The sequence below is a fragment of the Elephas maximus genome, chromosome 4 (assembly GCF_024166365.1).
Source record: "Elephas maximus indicus isolate mEleMax1 chromosome 4, mEleMax1 primary haplotype, whole genome shotgun sequence".
Lineage (NCBI taxonomy): Eukaryota > Metazoa > Chordata > Mammalia > Proboscidea > Elephantidae > Elephas > Elephas maximus.
In genome coordinates, this window is record NC_064822.1 from 86166967 (window position 1) to 86187360 (window position 20394).

Genomic DNA, 20394 nt, shown 5'->3' on the forward strand with positions numbered 1-20394 from the left:
GATTAAAATACAGTCATTCATTTTAATAATGCTTATGCAAAGTCCAAACTGAGTAAATTGAAATGACACCATTTCATGCCCCATAACTGATATCAATTGTTCTACTGAAAATGTCTGTTAAAGAGAATCAAAGGACTAGAAGGAACCTGGGTATCGCTTCACACAGAGCCGCACACTAATCATCTCAAATTCTATTGTACTTTGAAAGATAACGTAGAAAACTTTGGTTAACCTTTATCTGTGTTTTAGCCCTCATTTTCTAGAACCTCTTCTTTATGTTTCCATGGTGCCTTCTTATTTCCTTTTTTAATAAAAAATCTGATTAACCCCCTTTTATAAGAATATTTCAAATTTTTGGAAGATGATGGTTTTGTCTCAGTCTTCTTTTTTTTCAAGTTAAACAGAGTTTTTTCACAAGACAGATTAAAGTTAAATTTCTCCTTCCAGTCTCTTCCCCAACACACTTAAACGCCAGCCTCTAGCTTCCACCTCTCTGGTTATACCCTTTAGCAGTGTCATTTTCTATTAGAAAACTCGTAGACTAGCTCACTTCTGTGCATCAAGTGAATTAAGTGCAATTTTTTTGACAGTAGACTGTTATAAAAATAAGTGACCCATTTAAAGATACATAAGACTTCTGTAATTTAAGACATATAGTTGGCCCTCAAAAATACACGGTATGGAACCCTAGTTTTGCTTTGCCATTTTTCTGGTAATCATTTTGTAGTCTTCAAATGTATGAATATATGACTTTATTGATCACCTTTACTTACACGGCCTTATATTTTAATTTGATAGATGATGGTACTCAACTGGATTTTGATGCCCTGTGTGACAATGACGACACAGCCATGGCTGCGTTCATGAATTATTTAGAAGCGGAAGGGGGCCTGGGAGACCCTGGGGACTTCAGTGACATCCAATGGACACTCTAGCATTTGATTTTTAACTCCAAAAATGAGAAACATTTTAAAGCATTTCATTTACAAGAAACTGTATATTCTTCAGTACTGTATTGATACTGTTTTTATCTTTTATTTCTATTAATGTTCTATCAAATTTTATAGATTTGCACCTTACTCTCACAGGCGTATGAGGAAATACGTTCTCCCAATAGAACATCTCAGAGTTTATTACAGACCCTTTTACTCAGTGAAATGGCTTGAAACCCACTAGTGGCTATATTTTTGCTAAAATATTTTTAACCAAAAATATCACATATGTATTGTTTTGATTTTTGATGTACTTTTTTGAATTTGAGAAATTTAATATATTGACATTTTCCTTGTGTCTTAAGATTTGTTTCTAATAGTAGATGTGTGTTATTTGGAATGTTTCCATTCCTTGCGTATTTCATTCCTAATTGAGGATAGGGCTTACACACTTTAAGAAAATGGTAAGTACTTGAACACTTAAAGGGACAGTGCAATTTATAATCATATTCACAATGAATACCAAATTTCATCTTTGTAGACTTGGGCAAGAACAGAGCTAGGATACTTATGCTTGGTTGAATACTTTGGGATGGATTTTAAGTGAGAAAATTTTTTATTTAAAACTCAGGAATAAAAAGTTGTCCTTCAACTTCGCTTACAGAAAAGGAAGAGCTGTCTTGTGCCCTAAATCTTAGTGATACAGAATTTACTCTTAATATAACCACACAAGATTTTCATTATAGATAGGTTTTTGATACTGAAAGGGTGTATTTAGTGATGGATTAGTTCTAGAGGAAGAAAACAGGCCCAGACAGATCAAGTGTCTTGTGTAAAGTCATACATTAAATTATATATATTTTAATGTTTACTGTATATAAAACAATTTCTTTATACACATTTGGGAAAGCAGAGGTCTCAGTGGTTAAATAATTAACTGACCCAGGAACGAGTTGAGGCCTTTTAGATTATTAAGTAAATACAGTTATCATTGCATGTAATCGAAGGTAATGACATAAATTGTAAGTACATTTTTAAAACCATGAGGCAATGAGAAATCATCTAAAAACCAATTATCTTGCAATAATTAAAAATTTGCAGAACATTTTTCAACCAGTAATTATTCCAGAGGTGGCTCAAACTGAGTGTAAGAATTAAGAATATTTAGAATACTGTTTGTCTACCTTTTTGAGGATCATGCATTCATAATACCTTATTTCTTATTAGCTCTTTTTGCTCACCAAGTGTGTTCCTATATATTCTCTTTCGTACCTCACAAACACAAGTAAGACAGACTGGGAGAATAATGAGGGAAACCCTGAGGCTCAGATGTGGGGTTCAAATCCAGCTTTCTTTCCCAATATGGTGCTTCACCTTTCCAGTGAATTTCCCTCAGAGCTCCTCACTAAAACAAAGCATTATTTTGACCCTGCCTGATTAGGCTGTAGGTGATAGATTAGAACCTCTGTCAGGCATGTTAATAGCAAACATACCAAAACGTTATAACCAAAAGCGAATGTTCTCTTCAAGCATGGAATCTGCAGTGGACATGTAGGCAAGGGTGTACTGGTATGCTATACTCTTGAGCTAATACAGTGTTCCTCGTTCTGATACTTGAGGCCTCAAGAGCATGAAGGTGTAGAATAAGCCAAAAAAACAAACCTCTGGAAGAAGGGCATTGGTTTGCAGCAGTCTAAGCATTATAATTAAGTCTCCAGAAGCCTGAAAGATCACATCTGTTCTCTAAGTCAAGCAGGGGGACCTGTCTACCAATATAACATTTTAGGGGATTAAACCATAGATAGCAGGTTGGCCTCAAGAGGGTCTACGCAAGCCAGTGGTAGCATGATAGGCCATTGTGGTTGTGTGCCCTCAAAGGCAGGCAGGGCAGATTGTCATGATGCAAGGATTAGAGACAGTTTCTAGAAGCAAGCCATTGCTGCCTTGCACAGAAAGTTTCTTCTCTTTACAAGAGGAGGGGTTATTTCATTGAGCAATGGGCAAATAGCCAACTGAATGTCTTCTGCTTGGTTTGATCTTTTATTAGATACTCAGATATTTTCTGTAGATTCTTTTGCCTTGGATTCAGAATACAGTACTCATGTACTGTATGATACTGTAGCTCTCCCAAGTTTAGTGTTTTCTCAGAAGGGATTCTAACTACAAACATTTGATTACTGTTACAAGCAACAGGTATTTTTATGGCTTATACTAAATGTTTGGAAGCCCTGGTGGCGTAGTGATTAAGTGCTATGGCTGCTAACCAAAGGGTCAGCAGTTCGAATCTACCAGGCGCTCCTTGGAAACTCTATGGGGCAGTTCTACTCTGCCCTATAGGGTCACTATGAGTCAGAATTGACTCAATGGCAGCAGGTTTGGTTTTTTTGATTTTTATACTAAATATTACTTTTTTCTCCTGCAAATTGATTTCATGCATTTCTGTGAAAAATAATACATCTCCAAGTTGAATGGAAGGATCATAAGAAGAGCACTCTCATTCTTTTTTTTTTTTTAACCCTTAGAATTATTGCTACAATAATATTGTTATTAGGTGCCATCGAGTTGGTTTCAACTCACAGTGACCCTAGGTATAACAGAATAAAACATTGCCAAGTCCTGTGCCATCCTCACGGTAGTAGGTACGTTTGAGCTCATTGTTGCAGCCACTGCGTCAACCCATCTTTTGAAGGTCTTCCTCTATATCACTGACCCTGTACTTTACCAAGAATGATGTCCTTCTCCAGGGATTGGTTCCCACTGATAACATGTCCAAAGTAAGCACAATGAAGTCTCACCATCCTTGCTTCTAAGGAGCATTCTGGCTGTACTTCTTACAAGACAGATTTGTTTGCCCTTCTGGCAGTCAATGGTATATTCCACACCATAATTCAGATGTGCCAATTCTTCAGTCTTCCTTTTTCATCATCCAACTTTTGCATGCATATGAGGTGACTGGGTCATATGTACCTTGGTTATCAAAGTGACATCTTTGTTTTTTAGATTTTAAAGAAGTCTTTTGCAGTAGATTTGCCCAATGCAATATATCATTTGATTTCTTGACTGCTGCGTCTGTGGGCATTGGTATTGCGGATGCCTGCCCTTTGTACAGTAATGTAATGAAGTAGAATGAAAACTCACAATAAGAAGACCCTGTTCGGCTTACATTTAACTATGATCTCAAGCAAGCCATTTTAGTCTCCATGCCTCAGTTTCCTGAATTATGAAAGAAGTTTTATCTCTAACCCTGCTCTGATCCTGTGATTCTCATTCACAGAACTTGAGCTTTAGTGTAGGACTCTAGAACTGCACTGCCCAATATGATAGCCACTAGCCACATGTGGCTATTGAACACTTGAAATGTAGCTAGCACAAATTGAGATAAGCCGTAAATGTAAAATACAATGTGAATTTTGAAGACTTAGTATAAAAAAAGAATGTGAAATAACAATTTCATATTGATTACAGGTTGATAATATTTTGGATATACTCTTGTTTGGTTGTTAGGTGCCATTCCTCAACTCCGACTCATAGTGACCCTGTGCACAACAGATCGAAACACTGCCCAATCCTGCATCATCCTCACAATCGTTGTTATGCTTAAGCTCATTGTTGCAGCTACTGTGTCAATCCATCTCATTGAGGGTCTTCCTCTTTTTCACTGACCCTCTACTTTACCAAGCATGATGGCCTTCTCCCTCCTGAGAACATGTCCAAAGTATGTGAGACGTAGTCTTGCCATTCTTGCTTCTAAGGATCATGCTGGTCGCGCTTCTTCCAAGACAGATTGGTTTGTTCTTTTGGCAGTCCCTGGTATATTCAATATTCCTCTCCAGCACCACAATTCACAGGTGTCAGTTCTTCTTCAGTCCCCTTATTCATTGTCCAGCTTTCACATGCATATGAGGCGATTGAAAACACCATGGCTTGGGTCAGGTGAACCTTAGTCTTCAAGGTGACATCTTTGCTTTTCAACACTTTAAAGAAGTCTTTTGCAGCCTGCTGCTTCCGTGGGTGTTGATTATGGATCCACTAGGTCAAATAAAACATTAAAATTAATTTCACGTGTTTGTTTTTTGCTTGTTTAATGTGGCTACTAGAAAATTTAAAATTACATATGTGGCTCATATCTGTTGTACAGTGCTGCTCTAGAACATTTTATTGTTAACTATTATTAGCTTGAAGTAGACCAAAGGATTATGCCATAAATGATATTTACCTCTAAATACTGTTGTTTAAAGAACTATTATTTATTGATCTTGATGCAGTACAATCAAGTAGCTGTGAACTCATGTACCAAATTTAAAACATTTTTTAAAAATTATTAACACTTGAAAAATGTTATCCTTTTATTACATGATAATACCTTGAAATTGACTACCCCCTGTGGTAGCCACGGAAATCCTGGTGGCATAGTGGTTAAGAGCTGCGTCCGCTAACCAAAAGGTCAGAAGTTCACATCCACCAGGCGCTTCTTGGAAACCCTATGGGGAAGTTCTACCCTGTTCTATAAGGTCACGATGAGTTAGAATTGACTCGACGGCAACGGGTTTTTTTTGGTTATGGTAGTCACTAAATTTGGAAATCTGTTGAGAAACAGACACATGGGAAACTACAGAATAGAGAGAATTTTAGTAAGCAAATGTGATAAAGGTGTGTATTTACAATGTCCAAAGAGGGAAAGGCTATAGTGATTGTCATAGTTTTGAAGAATCTCTGTAGGGCCTGGGGCACACGTATATGAAATAGCCAATGACCAGTTACTAATGGTGACCAGTTATGAGTCCTACTTTAAAGAGTTATCTACCACGCAGGTAACTCATCGTTGGGCACATTTGCCTAGTACAGTATCAGGGGCAGAATAGGGCTGACATCTAGAATTATCAGAAGCCATAAAGAAAAACTGCTAAATGGCCACTAAAAAAAAAAAAAAAAATGGCCACTAGGTGCCACTTTTCCCTTTGTATAGTACTTTGTTTTCCTTAATAGGTTGATTTTTCCAAGCTACCTGGAGACTGTGAGAGGCCTGGGTGACTTTTGTGCCTAGGTTAAATCTGCCTCTCTGGTAGTTCTGAGTATAAAAATTCACTGGAGGTTCTTAGAGGTATGTACCTTTTGTGGGTTGTTTTATAAGGAGCTGCTGTCTAAGCGAAGTCTGGGAAGATCCTTCCCTTTGGCTTAGGGAGCCTTTCCAGATGTGGCCTCAGTTAAAGCCGGCCTTAGAAAGAAAACCTGGGCAACCTGGAACCTGCCTTCTGAACTCATTGCTATTGGGGAGTATGGTGTATGTATGTCACTGCTCATACAACCTTGAGTTTACGTTTGTCTTTTATACAATTTTTAGCTCTCTTCCAGTTCACTTGCACTGTGTATTGGTGTTTTTAAAAATTTTGTGGTAAATAATGAAAAGAGTAAAATTAAACTATATTTTATAGTAATTACTAGTTTGGAGGGTTTTTTTGTTTAGAATATTAACGAACGCAAAAAGCATGTCCTTAATTTTTTTTTTAATGTGAAAACATAGATTAGTGAAAAGATCCAGTGCACTCAGACCACTGGGCAGAGAGGGGCATTGGACTATGTTACTATATGCATTTTAGGGTGTACTTATCAGGGTAACAGCTGTAACGCCCTTTAAATCTCTGTGGCATCACCCAATAAAGGTTTCTTTCTGGCTCACATCCCAGTCTGATGTCATCACTGCTGTCTAGCTCTCCTTCCTCCCTGTCTCTTCCTCTCTCCATCTCTCAGTTTTGATTTGCTCTAAGGTGGTGGTTTTATCCTCACGTAAGCCTTCTGCCCTCAGAAACTCCGAGCATAAATTGTTCTTACACCTGATAATCCCAATGGAAAAAGAGCATCTATATTGCCTAGGAATTCACACAACAATGTCCATTGTTTGGGTCTCTGAATCAACGTGGTTTGCATTGCCTTCCCTGTAGCCAAGAGGCTAGAATATACAGATTGGCCAGGCTTTGGTCACGTGCCCAAACTTGGGTTGTCAGTTGGGTGAGTCAGCCTTATTGGGATGCCATGAACTGAGAGAGGAGAGGTTCTCTGAGTTTACTGTTACCAACAGGGCATACATGGGAGTGGCCACACCACACCAGATGTCTGCCACAGAGCTTGGCGGAAAACTGTAAGAACTTGAATCAAGATGGAATTGTAAGGATGAAAATGCCCTGAGGCATCACCCCATTAGGAAGCCGCCTGCCCAAAGGCTCTTAGCTCTCTTGCTCTGTGGGTTGGCACACCTACTGTAACCGCCTTGCTCCATGGGCTGGTAAGCTCACTGTGCTGTCTCTTGCCAATCTTCTGGCTCTGGGGTGGCTGCTTCTCTACCATCACTTCTCACTGTCTTGTGCCTCTCTGGTGTCACACCTCTCTGTCTTCTGGGTCTAGGAGGTTCTCAATACAGGGATCCCAAGTCCAGAGGACGTATTCCCCTCCCATCTCTTTTTGGTGGTAGTGAAGTCCTTACTTTCCACCTCTGGGATGGGTCATTTTAAGCCTAACTGACCAATTCCTTCATTAGGGTTCCACATATCTCATTTGCATGGTCCCATCCCCACAAGTGTGCCACGCACCTTATTTGTATTATTAGCAAACTCCAATCCTCGTGGGCCACAAGCACCTTATTTGCATAGATCCACCCAGTCATTCTGTGGAAGTCACGAAGACTCTGGCTACAACGGCCATATTAAGTAATTCACTGCACCGCAGTTGTACTCACAGTCCATGGTGTTCACAGCACACCCAGCAGGGTCACACGGGGTAACTGAAAGGGGTAGTTACAAGGCAGAGATGGATTGGGGCTTCGGGTTTTGTGGTTTTTATGGGAAGTGTGACTGGGAGAGGCCAGAGCACTCAGGGATTTTATTTGAAACTCGTGACTTGGGGCTCGGGGACTTTATCAAATGGGAAACTACGGGGGCTTCTTACATAGCAGACATGGGTGGAAAAGGGTGTAGATCAGTGGTGTCATTGGGTGTGGGGGGGTGCAGACTGCATCGGTAACACTGTCAAAGGGGATGACACAAAATGTCTATAAAATTTTTGTACAGTGTATCAACAGAAATTTATTTTTAATAAAAATATCCCTATGGTTATAACAACAAAAACCTTTTTCATAAGCCCAGCTTACATGTATCAATATAAATACAAGCTAAAACTCTATACTAACTTACTTTTTGAACCTTCTAATGCGCTGTGGTCAGAGCTGTCATTATTACCCAGTCACAATGACCCGTGTTTTCGTGTGCACGAGCTACAAGCATGTGCTACAATCGCGCTGTTGTTTTCCTTGCTGCCGGTGTTTTTGTAGTTGCTGATTTTTGTCAAATTTTCTGGTGTTTTACCTACAATATTGTGGTAATTAGTATTATGAACCTATATCAATAACTTTTTTGAGAATGAAACAGTGATTAAAGGAAAAGAAGACACGATATATGGGAATTATGATTTACAAGTAACATTGGTACAAAAACATTACAAGAATCGTGTGTGGTCTGGTACAGGAGGAGGTCCATGGAGGCGTGACACCATGAGTTAACCACACTGGGGGACACCAACCCAGTGAGGGCACTGGTGTGGATATTAAAACATCATATTACCCCAAAAAAACTAGAAAATATGGATAATACAATTATATAAGAAGAAATGGGAAAAAGATGAAAGAACGATCCCTCCAGGTGTCTAGAAAAGGGAGAGCAAGTACATGGCATTTGTGCCACCATTCTCTCACCACCCCTATCACAACTGGCTAAAGAAATACACTCTTTCTAGCTGAACCCAGATGGGCTTCAGAACACAGTGCTCTAGGCTAATCATTGACAATCAGCTGAGGTGACATGAGATGAAATCTACTTGAAACATGAAATCCTTGAAACATGTTAGGTAAAGCAAAATTCTGCAAACATGCTGCGCTGAGAAAGAGCCCTAGCTGCAGATTCACAGAGATTAATGTTGAATGGAAAGCATATTAAATACTCCCAGAAGAAAATTATTTAACTGATTAATCCATCATTTTCTAAATTGATTTGACTGTTGTTTGTTGTTGTTAGGTGCCATTGCGCTGATTCCAACTCATAGGGACCCTACGTACAACAGAAGGAAACACTGCCCAGTCCTGTACCATCCTCACAATCGTTAAGCTTGAGCCCATTGTTTGCAGCCACTGTGTCAACCCATCTTGCTGAGAGTTGTCTTCTTTTTCACTGACCCTCTACTAAGCATGATGTCCTTTTTCAGGGACTGTTCCCTCCTGATAACATGACTTGACTATGGAACCCTTTTTGTAACATTGTTCCTATTAAAACATTATGAAATTAGTTTTGTATGAAATAGTATTATTGAAATGGGCCTCTGGTATTTCCCAGAGAATCATCATTTATAACATTGCTATCAGCTCTCTGAAAAAAGTTAGCCTGCTTTAGCTTATTCTACATATAACTTGTGGCATTTGGTCTCTACAAAAATGATGAATTTTTAAAGGTTAAAAAACAGGAATATCACTATACCTTCAAAGCAGGAATCCAGATTTCAAAAGTGTGAGGAGAAAGAAAGTTCTAAAATGCTACCCAATATTGTTTAGTGATTGTTTTAAATTGAAATGACTAAAAAGACTGAATAACTAAAAACAAAAGGGATTATATCATTACTAATAGGACACTTACCTGGTATTTTAAACAAACGAGGAATCATGGCCACTCAGGCCCATCACCTAGAGCTTAGTGTTTCTTTTACTCTAGATTTTTTTTTATGTGTTTACATAGATACAGTTTTGGTGAAATTTTATTAATAAGTCAGTCCTTTACAAGAGAGTGTAGAAATCAAGTCATTAAAAATCATAGCAACAGCTGCTCTGAACATCCAGGGTTGTAAAACCTCTAATGTTTTTCACTCTCAGATATGTGTGCTCACAGGATTAACTGTTAAAAGAACCAAATCTACTCTTTCTCTTACAGAGCAACATACTATATGATGCTAAAACAAACAGCTGATTTCTTAAATGTAACATCACACTGAAGCATAATTCATCAAAAATTAGTGTAAAAATCTACAGTGGTTCTTTTAAAATGTCAAGTCCCTGGGTGATGAAAACAGTTAACATGATCTGCGCTGACTGAAAGGTTGGAGGTTCAAGTTCACCAAGAGGTACCTCAGAAGAAAGGCCTGGCAATCTACAGCCAAAAAATCATAGCCTTTGAAAACCCTATGGAGTGCAGTTCTACTCTGGCACACAGGGGGTCACCCGTACTCGACAGCACCCGGTCTTGGAACTCTAAAATTGTGGTCCCAGAAACAGCAGCATCAGCATCACCTGGGAGCTTGTTAAAAGTGCAAATTCCTTACTTCAAAGGTCAGCGGAGCAAGGGCAGGGGTTTGGGGACTATGGCTTAAGGGGACTTCTAAGTCAATTGGCAAAATAATTCTATTATGAAAATATTCTGCATCCCACTTTGAAATGTGGCATCTGGGGTCTTAAATGCTAACAAGCGGCCATCTAAGATGCATCAATTGGTCTCAACCCACCTGGAGCAAAGGAGAATGAAGAACACCAAGGTCACACAACAACTAAGAGCCCAAGAGACAGAAAGGGCCACATGAACCAGAGACTTACATCATCCTGAGACCAGAAGAACTAGTTGGTGCCCGGCCACAACTGATGACTGCCCTGACAGGGAGCACAACAGAGAACCCCTGAGGGAGCAGGAGATCAGTGGGATGCAGACCCCAAATTCTCACAAAAAGACCATACTTAATGGTCTGACTAAGACTAGGGGAATCCCAGAGGTCATGGTCCCCAAACCTTCTCTTGGCCCAGGACAGGAACCATTCCCGAAGACAACTCAGCAGACATGAAAGGGACTGGACAGTGGGTAGGAGAGAGATGCTGATGAAGAGTGAGCTAATGATATCAGGTGGACACTTGAGACTGTGTTTGCATCTCCTGTCTGGAGGGGGGTTGGGAGGATAGAGTGAGTTGGAAGCTGGCAAAATTGTCACGAAAGGAGAGACTGGAAGGACTTACTCATTAGGAGGAGAGCAAGTGGGAGAACGGAGTAAGGTATATATAAACTTATATGTGACAGTCTGACTTGATTTGTAAATGTTCACTTGAAGCTCAATAAAAGTTGATAAAAAAAATTAAAAAAAAAAAGTGCAAATTCTTGGGCCCCACCCCAGAAACACTGCAGCTGAGGGCCAGCACCTGTTTTGACAGACCCTCCAGGTGATTCTGATGCACGCCAAGGCGTGAGAACGACTGCTCTAGTTTGTGTCTGGTATTGGCTTGGCCAGTCTTACCTAGGCTCATTAAAGGCTGTCATTTTGTGTGATGTTGGTAATAGTAGAATTATTATAATAATTCTATTATTACTACATTTGAGAAGCAGAATACAGAAAAGGTTTTTCAAATATAACATCTAATGAGCAATCAGACAATGATGTTCCCTCCATATCAAAATCGAGTACAAAAATTGTGTATTTTTAGAACAAAAAAAAATCTGCATTTTCAAGAAAACAAACCAACTAAAGAAGATCTATTCTCTTTTGTCACTAGATTTAGAAGTTTAGTTTATAAATAACAAGAAGAGGGGAAAAAACATGATAAGAATACAGCCATGAAGTTGACTGCTATTATCTGTGGCAGCTTAAGGGGAAAATAACGTAGCTCTTCCGCAGCTATGAAAACAATCCAAGCTTCTATAAATAGAAAGAGGACATTTTAAGTAATGAGGGCTGCCTCCAAACCAAGCAAGAGAGCATCTTTGCTCCAGGAATTGAAAGGACACCCCACATTTGGGACAGATGCAGGGGCTGAGACAGCATCTGTGGGAGACTGGTGCTATGCAGAGAAGATACCTGGGCACTGGTCATGTTGGGGGCTTGAAGGCTGCATCAAGCCCCCATCTTCCAAGGGCCTCCTGAGATCTACCCACTCTCTCATAAACATATTCACTTCATACCAGTTTAAACTTTGCTAAAGAGCTGGGGGTTCACTAGCCAGGCACATTTTTTTTTTTTTAATTGTGCTTTAAATTTACAATTCAAGTCAGTCTCTCATACAAAAACTTATACACACAGTTATGTGACCGTAGTTGCTCTCCCTATAACGTGACAGCGTGCTCCTCTTCACCCTGTATCTCCCGTGTCTACTCATCCAGCTCCTGCCCCCTTCTGCCTTCTCATCTCGCCTCTGGGCAGGAGCTGCCCACTTAGTCTCATGTGTCTCCTCCTTAAACTAAGAAACACACTCCTCGCCAGTACCATTTTATGTCTTATAGTCCAGCCTAATCTTTGTCGGAAGCGTTGGCTTCGGGAATAATTTTAATTTGGGGCTAACACAGAATCCGCGGGCCATGTCTTCTGGGGTCCCTCACGTCTCAGTAGGACCATTAAGAATTTGAGTTCTGCACCCCACTTGTCCCCTGCTCCAACAGGGACTCCCTGTTGTGTTCCCTGTCAGGGCAGTCATTGGTGGTAGCCAGGCACTATCTAGTTCTTCTGGTCTCAGGCTGATGGAGTCTCTGGTTTATGTGGCCCTTTCAGCACTTTTTTTTTTTTTTCTGTCTCTTGGACTCATATTTTCCTTTGTGTCTTCAGATCCCAGATGCCTCACCAAAGTGGGATTCAGAATGTTTTCTTAATAACCTTTGTTATGCCAATTGACCTAGCTGTTCTCTGAAACCATGGTCCCTAGACCCCTGCCCCTGCTATTCAGGAAACTTCTTAGCTTTTGGTTTAGTCCAGTTGTGCTGACTTCGCCTGTATTGTGTGTTGTCCTTCCCTTTACCGAAAATAATTCTTGTCTACTATCTAGTTTTTATCTAGTTAGTGACTACCCCCCTCCCTCCCTCCCCACCCTCCTAACCATCAAAGACCAGGCACATTTTTTAAATCATGGGTAGTATCACCATTGACATTTCAGGTGTTGTGGGGTGGGGGGTGGGGGGTGGAATGTGCTGTCCTGTGCACTGCAGGGTGTTTGGAAACATCCCTGGCCTTTAGCCACTAGATGCCAGTAGCAACCTTCAATTGTGACCACCAAAAATGTCTCCAGACATTGCCAAATGTCCCCAAGGTGGAAAAATTCCACCCATTCCAGCTGAGCGCCATTGCTCTACAGAAATTATTTCCCTCATTTTGTTAAAGGGCATGGGAATAAAATTTCTCTCCTGTTTTTTATCTTCATTAAGACCACCATCCTCTGATCTCTCTCATTTTTCCTTGGATGACCCCTTCTACACACACACACAGCCTTTCCTTCCTTGCCTAGCCAGACCAGTCCTCTAAGGTTATCTTTCCACCGATCAGTTGTCAATATTCTCAACAATCTGGCCTTCTTGTTCTTCCTCAATCTGGCCTTATGGTCCTTCCTCACTTACTCCAGAAAATCCCAGCTCTGGATCAATTCAGCTCTCTGATGACCCCACTCCTATGTAGGGCTACCAAACATCACCTGAGAGAATCATAGCTGCCAAAATTCATGGTCTCCAATTAGCCTCAGTGAGGCAGCACGAGCCTCTTATTTCCCCTCACTCACTTCAATCTTTTCCATCCTCTCCGGGGTGGGAGCTCACAACATACATTGAAGAAGTGCTTAGTATAGCCCTTCCTACTCTTCCCCCAAAAAAGGATTTTTTTTTAAAGTCTATTTTGTTGTTGTTGAGTATATACACAGCAAAGCATACACCAGTTCAACTGTTTCTACATGTACAGTTCAGTGACATTGATTGTATTCAAGCTGTGCAACCATTCACACCCTCCTTTTCTGAGTTGTTCCTCCCCCATTAAGTCACTGCCCCCTAAGGCTCCTATCTACTCTTTCCAAGTTGCTGTTGTCACTTTGATCCCATTTAGATAGTTCTTAAAAGACCATAATGCTCAAGGCAGACATCTTTTTATTAGTTAAGCTAAACTATTGTTTGGTTTTAAGAAGACTTTGGAGGGTATTTTCAGTTTCAAGTTTTAAAGATTATCTCAGGCAAGAGTTTCAGAGATTCATCCAGCCCCCTTGGCTCCAGAAAGTCTGGAGTCTGTGAAAATTTTAAATCTGTTCTGCATTCCCCCCCACCCTCTTTTTTTTATTGTGCTTTTGGTGAAGGTTTACAGCTCAAGTTAATTTCTCATACAAAAATTTATAAACATATTTTCATGTGACACTAGTTGCAATCCCCACAATGTGACAGCACACTCCCCCTTTCCATCCCGGATTTCCCATGTCCATCCAACCAGCTCTTGTCCCTTCCTGCCATCCCATCCTGCCTCCAGACATGAGCTGTCCATTTGGTCTCCTGTATCTGCTTAAACTAAGAAGGACACTCCTCACGAGTATTATTTTACGTTTCATAGTCCAGTCTAATCTTTGCCTGAAGACTGGGCTTCGGGAAAGGTTTCAGTTCTGGGTTAACAGAGTGTCCAGGGTCCACGGCTTTGGAGGTTCTTCCAGTCTTAGACCATTAAGTCTGGTCTTTTTAAGTGAATTTGAGTTCTGCTCCCCACTTTTCTGCTGCTCCAACAGGGACTCTCTGTTGTGTTCCCTGTCAGGAAAGTCATTGGTGGTAGCCAGGCACTATCTAGTTCTTCTGGTCTCAGGCTGATGTAGTCTCTGGTTTATATGGCCCTTTCTGTCTCTTGGGCTCATATTTTCCTTGTGTCTTTGGTATTCTTCATTCTCCTTTGCTCCAGGTGGGTTGAGACCAATTGATGCATCTTAGATGGCCGCTTGCTGGTGTTTAAGACCCCAGATGCCACTCACCAAGGTGGGATGAAGAACTTTTTCTTGATAAACTTTGTTATGCCAATTGACCTAAATGTCCCCTGATACCATGGTTCCCAGACCCCAGCCACTGCTACTCTGTCCCTCAAATTGTTCTGTTGTGTCCAGGAAACTTTTTAGCTTTTGATTTAGTCCAGTTGTGCTGACTTCCTCTGTACTGTGTGTTGTCCTTCCCTTCACCTAAGATAATTCTTATCTACTATCTAGTTAGTGAATTCCCCTCTTCGTCCCTCCCCAGGATTTCCTCCTTTTGATCAGAATTCTTCTACAAAATCTTTGATCCAAATGTTCACTAAAGGTAGCTGGGCACTATTCAGTCTTGCGGTCTTATGGCAAAAAAAAAAATAAATAACAGTTATTCATGGAGGCAATTAGCCACGCATTCCATATCCTCCTCCTATTCCTGACTCTCTTTCTTCCTCTGTTCCTCCGGGCAAATAGAGACCAACTGTCAAGCTTTGGATAGCTGCTTGCAAGGTTTTAAGATCCCAGGCACTATGCAACTAACTACGAGGTAGAACAGAAGTGCTGAACACCTTATTAAGCTAATTAACCGGGATGTCCCATGAAACTATGACCCTAAACCTCTAAACCGAGGAACCAAATCCAATGAGGTTTGGATATACATAAGCATTCTCGGCAGCTATGCTTCTTTTTTTTTTTTTTTTTTTTTGTCATTGTAAATATATCTATTACATAGTTTTTGCCAGTTCAACTTTTTTGCAGATGTACACCTTACTGATAGCAATTACAATAATTGGCTGTGCCACCCTACCCTTGATCAATACAATATTTTCATCACCACTAAGCCCTCTTTCCCTCACCCGCCCATCCCTGGTGACTACCAATAAGCTTTGGTCTCTATACATTTGCCTTTTCTTGTCTTTTTATAAAGGAGCCCTGGTGGCACAGTGATTAAAGTATTTGGCTGCTAACTGAAAGGTCGGTGGTTGGAACCCCCCCACCATTCCACAGGAGAAAGATGTAGCAGTCTGCTTCCATAAAGATTACGGCCCTGGAAACCCTATGGGGCAGGTCTACTGCCCATAGAGAGTAGGATTTCCATGAGTTGGAAATCAACTTCATGGCAATGAATTTTATCTTTTTATAAAAGTGAAAAAAAAAAAAAAAAAAAACCCAGTGCCGTCAAGTTGATTCCGACTCACGGTGAGGTCATACAATATTTGTCCTTTTGTGATTGACTTACTTTACTCAACATCTCTTCAAGTTCCATCCACGTTGTGGCATGTATCAAGACTTTGTTTCTTCTACCAGCTGAGTATTATTCCATTGTATGTATGTACCACATTTTGTTTATCCATTCATCTGCTGATAAACATTTAGGTTTTTCCCACCTTCTGGCTAATGTGAACAGTCCTGCAATGAACACTGGCATACAAATCTCTGAGTCTGTGTTTGAAGTTTTTTGGGTAGGTTGTTTGTTTTGTTTTTATCTTAGTAATACTACACTCTGAAGAGGTAGGTGGGGAAACAAATCATGTGGAGAAGTGTAAGGAGAAATTAACTTTTACCAAGGGATCCAGCCATACCCTGCCAGAATGGAGACTGACCGTGAGGAGCACACACAGGAGGGACCTCAGCAGGAGAGAAGAGAGGTAGAAAAAGAAGAGGGAAAATACATCCTTTGGACAAAGATTAGACAGGCTCATAAAACAAAACAAGGCTAAAAGGGCATACCAGCCCAGGAGCAAGGACTAGAAGACAGGGAGGAGCAGGAAAGTTGGTAAAAAGGAACCAAAGTCGAGAAGGGAGAATGTTGGCATGTTGTGGGGTTGTTAACCAATGTGATAAAACAATATGTGTACTGTTTAATGAGAAATTAGTTTGTTCTGTAAACCTTCATCTAAAGCATAATAATAATAATACACTACATAAATAGAACAAAAAAAGGGGGGGGGCAGGAAAAGAATGAGCTCCTGGAAGCCTATTGTTTTGGATTGAATCATGTCCCCCCAAAACATGTGTTGTAAACCCTAACCTCTATACTTGTGGAAAGGAGCCCTGGTGGTGCAATGGTTAAATGCTTGGAACCCACCAGTGGCTCAGGAGAAAAGACCTGGCCATCTGCTCATGAAAAGATTACAGCCTAGGAAACCCTACAGGACAGTTCTACTCTGTCATGTAGGGTTGCTATGAGCCGGAATTGATGGCACAAAACAACAACATACTTTTGGATGTAATCCCTTTTAGGAATAGGGTTTTCTTTTTATGTTAATGAGGCCATGTCAGTGAAGGGTGTGTGTTAAACCAGTCCCCCCTTTGAGTTATAAAAAGAACAGCTCTGGTGGGAATGTAAAATTGTACAACCACTTTGGAAATCAATTTGGCGCTTCCTTAAAAAGCTAGAAATATAACTACCATACAATCCAGCAATCCCACTCCTTGGACTATATTCTAGAGGAATAAGAGCCTTTAAAAAACGAACAGATATATGCAATTTCTCTCTCTTTTTTTTTATGTTCATTGCAGCACTGTTTACAATAGCAAAAAGATGGAAGCAACCAAGGTGCCCATCAACGGATGAATGGATAAATAAATTATGGTATATTCACACAGTGGAATACAACACATCGATAAAGAACAATGATGAATCCATGAAACATTTCATAACATGGAGGAATCTGGAAGGCATTATGCTGAGTGAAATTAGTCAGTTGCAAAAGGACAAATATTGTATGAGACCACTATTTATAAGAACTAGAGAAACAGTTTAAACAGAGAAGAAAATATTCTTTGATGGTTATGAGAGTGGGGAGGGAGGGAGGAAAGGGGTATTCACTATTTAGATGGTAGACAAGAACTATTTTAGGTGAAGGGAAAGACAACACACAATACAGGGGAAGTCAGCACAGCTGACAAAGAAGTTTCCTGAATAAACGGAATGCTTTGAAGCCCAGCGTAGCAGGGGCAGGGGTTTGGGGACCATGGTTTCAGAGAACATCTAGGTCAGTTGGCATAATAAAATCTGTTAAGAAAACATTCTGCATCCCACTTTGGAGAGTGGTGTCTGGGGTCTTAAACGCCAGGAAGCAGCCATCTAAGATGCATCAATTGGCCTCAAGCCTCTTGGATCAAAGGAGAATGAAGAACACCAAAGATACAAGGTAATTATGAGCCCAAGAGACAGAAAGGGCCACATAAATCAGAGACTCCATCAGCCTGAGACCAGAAGAACTAGATGGTGCCTGGCTGCAACTGATGACTGCCCTGACAGGGAACACAACAGAGAACCCCTGAGGGAGCAGGTGAGCAGTGGGATGCAGACCTCAAATTCTCATAAAAAGACCAGGCTTAAAGGTCCAACTGAGACTTGAAGGACCCCAGAGGTCATGGTCTCCAGACCTTCTGTTAGCCCAGGACTGGAACCATTCTCAAAGCCAACTCTTCAGACAGGGATTGGACTGGACTATAAGATAGAAAATGATACTGGTGAGGGATGAGCTTCTTGGCTCAAGTAGACACATGAGACTATGTGGGCAGCTCCTGTCTGGAGGGGAGATGAGAAGGCAGAGTGGGAAAGAAGCTGGTTGAATGAACACGGGGAATACAGAGTGGAGAGAAGGAATGTGCTGTCTGATTAGGGGAAGAGCAACTAGGAGTACATAGCAAGGTGTATACAAATATTTGTATGAGAGACTGACTTGATTTGTAAACTTTCACTTAGAACACAAAAAGAAAAAAAAAGAACAGCTAAGACAGAGATGCAAGCATAAACAGAGGGGAAGATACCACCGGAAGATTGCCAAGGAACTGAGGAGGAACGGAAGCTGAAAAGAGACAAAGACCTTTCTCCAGAGTGAACAGAGAAAGGAAGCCTTCCCCTAGAACCGGCACCCTGAATTTGGACTTCTAGCCTCCTCAACTGCAAAAAAAAATTTTTTGTTTTCTGTAAAGCCCCCCACTTGTGGTATTTCTGTTGTAGCAGTACTAAGAAACTAAGGCACTTACCTACAGTTAACTTTGTATGAATTTAAAATTGTCAGGTGAAGAAAAGTTTTGCACCATCCACGGATCCCAAGTGTGTTCTTGGTGACCTAGCTGTGAATAAGGTTATGTAAGTTTATGCTCCTCTGGGTAATGGGCTGCATCTACCTGTACCTTTCAGGTGTTGCAGGGCATGGCAGTGGTGCTACAAAGCCAGTTGTCTTGTCCATTCTCCCTTAGCAGCTATTTCAGAGCTTTTTCACTCTCTTCAAACTTTCTTCTTCCTTATTCACAAAAGATGCCCTTGCATGTCACTTCACCATGAGAGTAAAGCAGAAGCCCTAGTATTTGATGTGGTCAGGACTGCTTGTTGGCTGATTAACTGAAAAGCTTTATTAAGACAGAAAATCACACATACAAAATACATACATAGCTTAAACATTTCAACTTAAAATGCAAATGTGCATCTATTTGTTACCCTTTTGAGATAAAGTCCATTAATCAGAGTTTTGCAAAAACCTTGCCAATAATTTATCTTCTCTGTTATTCAATTTGAATTTGTTTAAGTGAAGCAATGTATGTACAGAACACTACTAGATTTTCAAGTTTTGATTTTTTTTAATCCAAACTTTTACAATTGTATTGCCCACCTAATTTGTAAAAAAAAGAATAGCAACTTTTTAAAGATTTTTCCAAAGTTTTCATAAAAATGATTTTGTTGTAAACTTTTATTCCATCACTTTACATTACTAAGTACAATAACAAGTACAACTGGCAGGGACAGGTCACAAAGGGAAGACAGCTCAGTAGGAACAAGGTCTATGAAAAGAGCTCCTGCCATAACTTGATTTCCTTTCCCCAAACCTACAAATGCACCAGCATGTATACCCACTCCTTCCACCCTCCTTCCTGTCAAAATAGAAGAGGACTCTTCTTGAGCAAAGAGCCTTTAACCTGGGCTCTGCATCTAATCTCCTCCCAGTACCTTGGGTACCTCAGTCTTTCTCCCTCTTGTATCTTTTCTGCCTCCATCCCTTCACCATTTAAACTTACTCTATTTATTCCCCTTTGGAAAACAGCCATCCTTAGGCTCCATGTCTTTCTCCAAACCCCCTTCCTCTTCATAGCTGGGCTTATTGTAAAGCTTGTTCAGATTCCCACACTTCCGGCTTTCACTTCCTGTCCTCCAGCTTACTTCTCGTTTCACATTCCTCCACTAAAATTCTCCTCAACAAAATCATCAATGACCTCATTGTCTTCAGCATTTATTTCTCTGTAATATTCGTCACTGTACACCACTTCCTCCCTTTCTTGAATCCTCCTTCCTCAACTTCTCTGATGTCTCATTCCTGGTTTTTCTCTCAACTTTCTGGCCATTGAAATGTTGAAATTCTCTAAGGCTTACTCCTGGGCATTCTTCCCACACACTCTATTTTGTATGATCACATCCACTGCTATAGCTTCGTCACTACCTAATAGCTTAGGATTTCCAAATCCGTGATTCCGTTCCTGATTTTTCTTTCATTCCAGAACTATATATCCAGCAGCTACTGGTCATATCTACTTGCATGTTCCAAGAGACCTTAATGTCAGCATGTCCAAAATCTACCTCATCACTTTGTCCTTCCTCCCCAATCTGCTTTTCCTCCAGTGTTCCTTATCTCCCTGAAGGGTACCAGGATTCACTCAGCTTTCCAAGCCAGAAACCTGGAAGACATTATGGACTTGCTTCTCCCC

At 40.6% G+C, this 20394-nt stretch overlaps 1 protein-coding gene across 5 annotated transcripts in view; it reads left to right on the plus strand.

Moving 5' to 3' along the window:
- The window catches only part of BMAL2 (basic helix-loop-helix ARNT like 2), an 83398-nt gene extending 78382 nt beyond the window's left edge, over nucleotides 1-5016 (plus strand). For all 5 annotated transcript variants that reach the window (XM_049882705.1, XM_049882706.1, XM_049882708.1 and 2 more), the window contains one exon: nucleotides 799-5016. In XM_049882705.1, coding sequence (XP_049738662.1) covers nucleotides 799-935 — 137 coding nt within the window. In that variant the 3' untranslated portion in view covers nucleotides 936-5016. The remainder of the gene's footprint in view (nucleotides 1-798) is intronic.
- Nucleotides 5017-20394: the final 15378 nt, after the last annotated feature.